At 37.3% G+C, this 8,295-nt stretch overlaps 1 protein-coding gene and 1 long non-coding RNA gene across 2 annotated transcripts; one reads left to right on the top strand and one right to left on the bottom strand.

Annotated features, from left to right (window-relative positions):
- The first annotated feature begins 3,101 nt into the window (after window positions 1-3,101).
- Window positions 3,102-3,716, top strand: LOC139860463 (uncharacterized). The gene has a single exon (XM_071849237.1). It carries the CDS (start codon window positions 3,102-3,104, stop codon window positions 3,714-3,716), a length of 615 nt encoding a protein of 204 aa, XP_071705338.1.
- A 154-nt stretch (window positions 3,717-3,870) lies between these two features.
- Window positions 3,871-5,782, bottom strand: LOC139859083 (uncharacterized). Its single transcript, XR_011763116.1, has 3 exons — window positions 5,384-5,782; window positions 5,181-5,242; window positions 3,871-4,125 (listed from the first exon to the last, which is right to left on the bottom strand). It is a non-coding gene; the product is annotated as an uncharacterized lncRNA (long non-coding RNA).
- Between the last annotated feature and the right edge of the window lie 2,513 nt (window positions 5,783-8,295).

Here is an 8,295-nt window from a genome sequence, read left to right on the forward strand (position 1 = left end):
AGGCTAAGACCACATGCGTGACGAGGTATGGCGCTTATGAATTCCTAGTCATGCCCTTTGGCTTAACCAATGCCCCTGCCACATTTTGTACTTTGATGAACAAATTATTTCACCACTTCCTCGACAAGTTCGTCGTGGTGTACTTGGATGACATAGTCGTGTATAGCGATACCATGGAAGATCATGTGAGGCACTTGAAGCAAGTATTTCAAGTACTAAGGGACAACGAGTTGTATGTGAAGCTAGAGAAATGTTCATTCGGATTAGAGGAGGTGGATTTTCTTGGACATCGAATTAAAAATGGGAAGTTACTCATGGACGGGGCTAAGGTCAAGGCAATTCAAGAGTGGGAGGCACCAATGAAGGTGACTGATTTACGATCTTTTCTTGGTTTAGTAAACTACTATCGTCGTTTTATCAAGGAATACTCGGCGAAAGCGGCTCCATTGACAGAATTGTTAAAGAAGAACAAAGCTTGGTTGTGGGATGAGAAATGTCAAGCAGCATTCGAAGAGTTGAAAGGAGCGGTCATGGAAGAACCGGTGTTGAGACTTCCGGATGTGACCATTCCGTTCGAGTTACACATAGACGCATCGGACTTTGCTATTGGAGGAGTTCTAATGCAAGAGGGTCACCCAATCTCGTTCGAAAGCCGAAAACTTAACGAGGCGGAAAGGAAGTACACTGTGCAGGAGAAGGAGATGACGGCAGTGGTTCATTGTTTGAGGACATGGAGGCATTATCTTTTGGGATCAAGGTTCGTGATTAAAACGGATAATGTGGCAACGAGTTATTTTCAAACCCAAAAGAAGTTGAGTCCTAAACAAGCTCGTTGGCAAGACTTCCTAGCCGAATTTGACTATGTGTTGGAGTATAAGCCTGGGAAAGCCAATGTGGTAGCTGATGCCCTAAGTCGTAAGGCGGAGTTTGCAGCGATCACAAAACCACAATTCTTCCTTCAAGATCGTATAAAGGAGGGATTAGAGCATGATTCTATAGCCAAAAACCTTGTTGGATTGGCTCGAGATGGGAAAACGCGAAGGTTTTGGTTCAAGGGTGATCTATTATTCACCAAAGGAGACCGGTTATATGTGCCTAGGTGGGGTGATCTTAGACGAACAATCTTGAAGGAGTGTCATGATTCAAAGTGGGCTGGTCATCCAGGTATCAAGAGGACGCTGACATTAGTAGAAGGCACTTATTATTGGCCAAGGATGGAAGACGACGTAGAGACGTACGTGCGGACATGCCTAATATGCCAACAAGACAAGATAGAGCAACGCCAACCAGGAGGACTATTACAGCCGCTACCTACACCGAAAGGACCATGGGAGAGTGTTTCCATGGACTTCATTACTTGCTTACCCAAGTCGGAAGGGTGTGGGAGTATTATAGTCGTGGTAGACCGGTTTTCTAAGTATGGTACCTTCATAGCCGCATCATCCGAAGTTACCGCGGATGAAACCGCAAAATTATTTTTCAAGAATGTGGTGAAGTATTGGGGGATACCGCATGTGATAGTAAGTGATCGAGATCCAAGGTTCACGGGGCGTTTTTGGACGGAGTTGTTCAAGATCATGGGGACAGACTTGAATTTCTCCACGAGTTTTCATTCCCAAACGGATGGACAGACGGAAAGGGTGAATGCACTATTGGAGCTCTATCTTCGACACTATGTAAGTGCAAATCAACATGATTGGGCTAAGCTTCTTGATATTGCTCAGTTCTCTTATAACATGCAAAGGAGTGAGTCCACGGGGAAGAGTCCTTTTGAGTTGGTGACAGGACGCCAACCTTTGACCCCGAATGCTTTGGCCGCTTCATATGATGGAAGCAGCCCAGCCGCTTATAGAACGATGAAGGAGTGGCACGAACAAGCCGACTTGGCGCGAGCATCACTAGATAAGGCCGCCAAGAAAATGAAGAAATGGGCGGATGAGAAAAGACGACATGTTGAGTTCAAAGTTGGGGACCAAGTGATGGTGAAGCTTTTACCTCAACAATTCAAAACATTTAGGAAGGTGCACAAAGGATTGATCCGGAGATATGAAGGCCCATTCCCGGTAATTGGACGTGTTGGGAATGTATCTTATCGAGTTCAACTACCGCCCAAATTAAAGATTCATCCAGTCTTCCACGTAAGTTTTCTAAAACCTTATCATGGAGACGAGGAAAACCCAGAACGAGGAGTTTCCAAACGTGCACCAATGGCAGTTGCAACTTCGTTTGATCGTGAGGTGGAAGATATCTTGTTGCATCGAACTGTACGGAGACGAGGTGTGCCGAGCTATAGAGAATACCTAGTTAAGTGGCGTAACTTGCCCGATAGTGAAGCAAGCTGGGAAGCCGAAGACATATTATGGCAGTTCACAGACAAAATCAAGAAGTATCACGAGGATCACACGACGAGGACGTCGCGAGCTTAGGTGGGGGAGAATGTCACAACCCAACAACTATGTGGCCCAACCCACTAAGATTATAACCCAAATCATGGAAGGCCCAAGAAGCATATGGAAGATGTCTAGAATTCTCTCCTTGATTCTTCCATGGAATGGTATGGAAACTCCATAGATATTTCTAGGTCATGAAGTTTCTAGTACTTAGATCATAGCCATTGATTTAGTTTAATCATAGCCATCCATTTTGATGTAAGAGTAGTATAAATAGGGGTGGCCTCATTTGGCACACCACACCTCAAATCTCAAACATTCTCTCTTGTAAAGCATTCTCAAGCAATATAAGTATTTTCTTCAATTCCACTTGTTCTATAATATTTTCTCTTTTGGTTACTTGAATCGTTATAAGGTCCGAGTAAGGCTGACTTAGTAGAGACTAAGTGCCGCACGTGAGCTTATCGAGATAAGTCCGTGACACTTTGCACACTTCCTTTTTGGACTTCCAACTAAAATAAATAATAAATAAATATAAATAAATAGCAAGTATAATACTCGACTACATCCTAAATTCCTTTGTTTGTTATATAAATAACACTACTTCATTTCATTTCCTCATAATCTCTAACACCACATTCTCTACAAACTCTCCGGTGATCACCAATTACTAAACACGAATAGTTAACAACAAATCGACAATATAACGAAATGGGTGCTTGTTTATCTTCTGCAGGTCACTCCATCCATAAATCGACTTGTGCTTTTGTTATTTCAAACAAAGGCGAATTACGACAATACCCAACTCCTATATTCGTCTCTGAAGTTCTTCAACTAGAAGATCCTTCTTCTTTTATTTGTAACTCGGATAAATTATATTATGATGAAAATCTCATCCCTTTGAATGTAGAAGATGAGCTTGATGCAGGACAAATTTATTTTATTTTACCTAAAACGATGCTTAGTCATCGTCTTAGTGCCTCAGATATGGCCGCACTAGCAGTTAAAGCAAGTACCGCTCTTGACTCCAGCTCCAGCTCTAGCTCCAGTACAAACGCGGATTCCCACAAAAGGACAAAAAATAAGGCACGTATATCGCCTATGGTGTTATTGGAAACTAGTCAAATAAATGTTATTGTTGAGGAGGAAAATGAAAATACAAAGTATAGACAACAACAAAATAATGGTAATAACGGTTTAAGAGTGTCGCGATCAGGATCCATAAGAAAGATAAAGAAAGCTCGATTGGCAGCCGTTCGATCCTTTAGATTGAGATTGTCTACTATATATGAAAACGAAGGGTGTGATGAGTTGCAAGTTTGTTAATTAATGATATTATGTGATGCATATTCATGATATGAGTTTTGGTTAAAGAACCTGTCATGATATATAATGTATGTATAGCTTTTGAGGCAAGAAGAAACTTTTTTAGATTGAGAAATATATTGTTGATGTGTATCTTAGGAATATCATATGTATAAGTATGTTTATAACGATATACTCCAGAAAAGACTTAATTACATGAATAGTCCTCATGGTTTGCTCAAAAATACACAGATAGTCCAAACTTGATTTTTTTAACTAAATAGGCCAGAAGTATGAATTTATTCCATAGATTGTTCAAAATCGTCATGGACATTAATTCTCCTCTGTTAACTCAACTCAGGCATGTGCCAATCATGTGAGGGTATATTCGGTATTTGCATCTTCTTACCCCACGAAGCTTCAACTTGTTCTATCCAAATTCACAAGATCAAAAGAAACAAAAACCCTAAAAATCAAAACTTTATTATCTTTATTATCAAATTTACAAGATCAAAACTAAACCAACTTTGAATGATAATAATCAATCTTCAACGTATCTGTTTCTACAAATCGACTAATTATACAAAGCTTTATCAATTATTAAACACATTAAACATGCATCCAAAACTCACCCTAAGAAAGTTTTTTACCAACTAGATTCAACTAGTTCGGATCGGCCCGCGCGTTGCTGCGGGGGCTTTCGGGCTGCGTATTCATATTTAACGTAGCGTTGTGTATTTACAGAGGGGAACACGACCCATGTGTTAAGCGCCGTTTTAGATGTCGCTGTGTTTAGCGTTTTTTAAAAAGTATCCTTTTCGAACGTAGTTAGTTTTGTTTTGTTCAATAAATTTTTTCGAGTGTAACGGTGCTGTCGGAAAAATTTAACTCGCGGTGAGCAGAAAGATACGGGTTGTCGTTGTGTTTAGCGTTTTTTAAAAAGTGTCCGTTTCGAACGTGGTTAATTTCATTTTGTTCATAAAATTATTTCGAGTCTGACGCTGCCGTCGAAAAAATTTAACTCGTGGCGAGCGGGAAGATACGGGTTGTCGTTGTGTTTAGTGTTTTTTTAAAAATAGTCCGTTTCGCGTATAGTTAGTCCCGTTGGTTTTGTAAGATTTTTCCGAATTGAACGGTGGCCTCGGAAAAATTTAACTCGCACCGAGCGAGAAGATAGAACACGTTATAAATTCGGGTGATATTAGTTTCTTTTATTTTAATAAAATTATATATTTATACTTTTAACCCCGTAAATTTGAGGGGTCGTTGTGTAAATATAGCCGAAGTTGAAGGACCGGTTGTAATGTGAACGCAAACTCAAAACTACAATCGGATATAACTAAAACTACATTTTTTTCCCAACACAGTTAGTATGTAAGAGTTAATAATTAATTAATTAATTAATTTTACACGAATTCTGAGTTAGCATATACGAGTATCATTAAAGCTGCATATTAACGAATAATGAGCTAAAAATCGACTCACAAATATTGTAGATGCAGTTTTAGTAGATTCTCCATCTACTCTAACCATAGTACTTGAATCAGCTAGCATAAATTTGATAAACAAATTCAAGTTGGTGTTAAAGCACATGATAATATTGGTGATAAAAAAAATCAATTTTTCATCACTATCAACACTATAAATTTATTTTACATATATAATTAACTTATCAATGAAAAAGATACCTGCGATGCAGTAACGAAAGACGATACGAAATCTTCATAATTTTCTAATAAATTAATCGGATTTAAAGAGGCGATGTTGTTATCAAACCCTAAAACCCCTAAAAGTAAGTCAGGGTTTAAACATGAGCATATAGAAGTGTGTTTTGTTCGTGTAATTGATAAAATTAGAGTTAGGGGAGCGTGTAAATTAGATTTGTGGATTTAAGAGTGTACATTTGATTCAAAATTGGTTAGGAAGGGATATGAGTGTAGGAGAAGATGAAGGCGCTGAAAACGCTGCCGGAGTGAAAGGGATTTCTGGCGAAGAAGCTACCGGAGTAAAAGGGATTTCTGGCGAAGAAGGGTTAGGGTTGAGTTGGGGAACATGAATAGTTGGGGAGAGAAGGGTTAGGGTTTAGGTGATTTAAAGGACAAAAATGGAAAATGAATTAGATATGGAAAAATGGAGAGGTTTAAATGATGAAAAATACCCTCTGATGCCTGACACATGCTATGAGTTAACGGATAAAATTAACGGTTGACAGAAAATTGGATTATTTGTGGAATAAGTTCATACTTCTGGACTATTTAGTAAAAATTAAGTTTGGATTATCCGTCAGTTTTTAAGCAAATCACAAGGGCTATTCGTATAATTTTACCTAAATAAAATAAAATGTGATTGTGATATTTCCTTAATTGTAATTAATTACACTTTAATTTAATTCTGTTGATATGTTAACTCAAGGATGATGCCGAATATTAACTTTTAGTTTCCATGTCATTATTTATTTAATTAAGGGTGTGTTTGATATTGCGCGATTTTTTGATTATTACGATTAAAAATCGTAAATAATTGAATTTTAGTGTTGGCAAATAGATATCAAAAATGGATAATTTACGTTTTTAATTCTTCAAATCGGAAAACTCTAGCAATAGGTGCATAGTTATCGCTTCGAAAATGCAGGTTTCAAAAAATGAATCTAGCCATTCAATTTACTATCATACTCCTTTAAAATATACGATAGCTACATTTATCTATTATGTGGAGTCACCGGGGCTCAAGTGGTTGGAGGTAATTGAAACGACCCGTCAAAGTACACTTGAGGACCATCGTTATCTTGGTCCCACAGCTTGATCATAACTCTATATGAATTTGATAAATAACCTTGCATTCTTTATTTAAAAATGATTTTCTATAAAGGAAACCTACCAAAATGTGTAAGTTTAGAAGAACCATACATTATTACTTAACCAAAAGTTGACCAAAACAAGTCAACGACATCCACTATTAAATGTATCAAAATAGGATGCAAGTTAATGTTTAACAAAAGCTGCCATCATAAATATGCAGACTCTCTAAGCACAGCGGAAGCAATCAATCATGAACCTGAGAATAAAACATGCTAGTAATTGTCAACAAAAATGTTGAGTGAATTATAGGTTTAATATTGCGAACAATATTTAATTTAAACCATAAAAATTTATGTTTGAAAACATAAAAACTCCTTTTTGGACCACAAAATTATATGCTAGAAAACATATAAAAATATTATTCCATTTTTCGTGAGCCACCTGGTAACCACTTAACCATTTATTTACCCTTGCCAAACACAATAAATAATATACACCGAACAAGTGTATCTTCAACTAAATACGAAGTACTAAACATTCCGATTATAAATTGCTAGCGCGTGTAACGACCCGTCAAAATCGCTATTGACGCGGCACGTTAATCATTGATTCCACAGTGATGTTTTGACCTCTATATGATACGTTTTGATAAAATATTACATTCATTAAAATAAGTGACTTTCTAAACATAGAAAGTTATAAACATATGCGCGAGTGCTTAGGTATAAGCAAAACCCCGAAATACATAAGTATTTAATTTACAGGTTGACATCACAGTCCAATTATTTATTACACAACGCAGTTTTATTTTGAATGCAATAAACTTTGTACAAAGCACGAGAGACTCCATGCAGGCAACAAGCACATCACAGCGGAAGCATTCTAAGGACCTGAGAATAAAACATGCTAAAAAGTCAACACAAATGTTGGTGAGTTATAGGTTTAATTGCTCGAGTCATAAACATATATAAAGATAGACCACAAGATTTCATCAAAAGTTTATCAATAGATTCTACGTAACAGAGCACCCTGGTAACTAAACTTAACGCTATAGTGATAATTACCCCATTCGTTTTAATACACGCAAACCAACGTGTCTTAAACTCAAATAACATACGTCCGTTAAAAGGCTAGCGCTCTAGCTCGGACGGGGATGTCAAGCCCTATGGATCCATATACAATTATTCGCGCCCACCAGTCCATATCCTATGTACTGGCAGCTACTAGTTACCAAAGCTAAGGGATTTTCGGTTTAACTCAGTGTAGAATTTAGTATGTACTTGTGTCTTATTGCGTTTAAAATAAATTGCATGTATTCTTAGCCCAAAAATATTTAAAGTATTTAAAAAGGGAGACTATAAACTCACAGTTCAATATTGCGATTCAATATTGTAGGTAAATTGCGTAGACGTAATGATGGTAGACGACTGTATGGTTGGCCTTGGATTCAAGAACAATACCCAATATTTCCTTAGCTTAAAGCGGTTTGAAACCCGAATTAAAACACCCTCGTATATATCTTATTATTATTATTAAACTTAAATTATAATTATAATTATAAATATAAAAATTGATTAAAGAAAATTAAAGTGTGAAGAGTTCGTGCAGAAATCTGGCGTATTTATAATACTTTTCGATTTACTGTAGCTCATGCGATCGCATGAGTTTTCAGTGTTTTTTCCATGTGATCGAATGGCCGCCTTTTCCGTTTTTGTTTGCTAGTTCGTCGACATCAAATAGTGTTTTACTGTAGCAAAATATGGTTTCACTGTAGCAAATAGTGGTTACTGTAGCAAATAGTG

Source organism: Rutidosis leptorrhynchoides, chromosome 1 (genome assembly GCF_046630445.1).
Source record: "Rutidosis leptorrhynchoides isolate AG116_Rl617_1_P2 chromosome 1, CSIRO_AGI_Rlap_v1, whole genome shotgun sequence".
Lineage (NCBI taxonomy): Eukaryota > Viridiplantae > Streptophyta > Magnoliopsida > Asterales > Asteraceae > Rutidosis > Rutidosis leptorrhynchoides.

Excerpts from the sequence above, each read along its gene's own strand:
- LOC139860463 (XM_071849237.1), top strand. The coding sequence starts at position 3,102 with ATGGGTGCTTGTTTATCTTCTGCAGGTCACTCCATCCATAAATCGACT.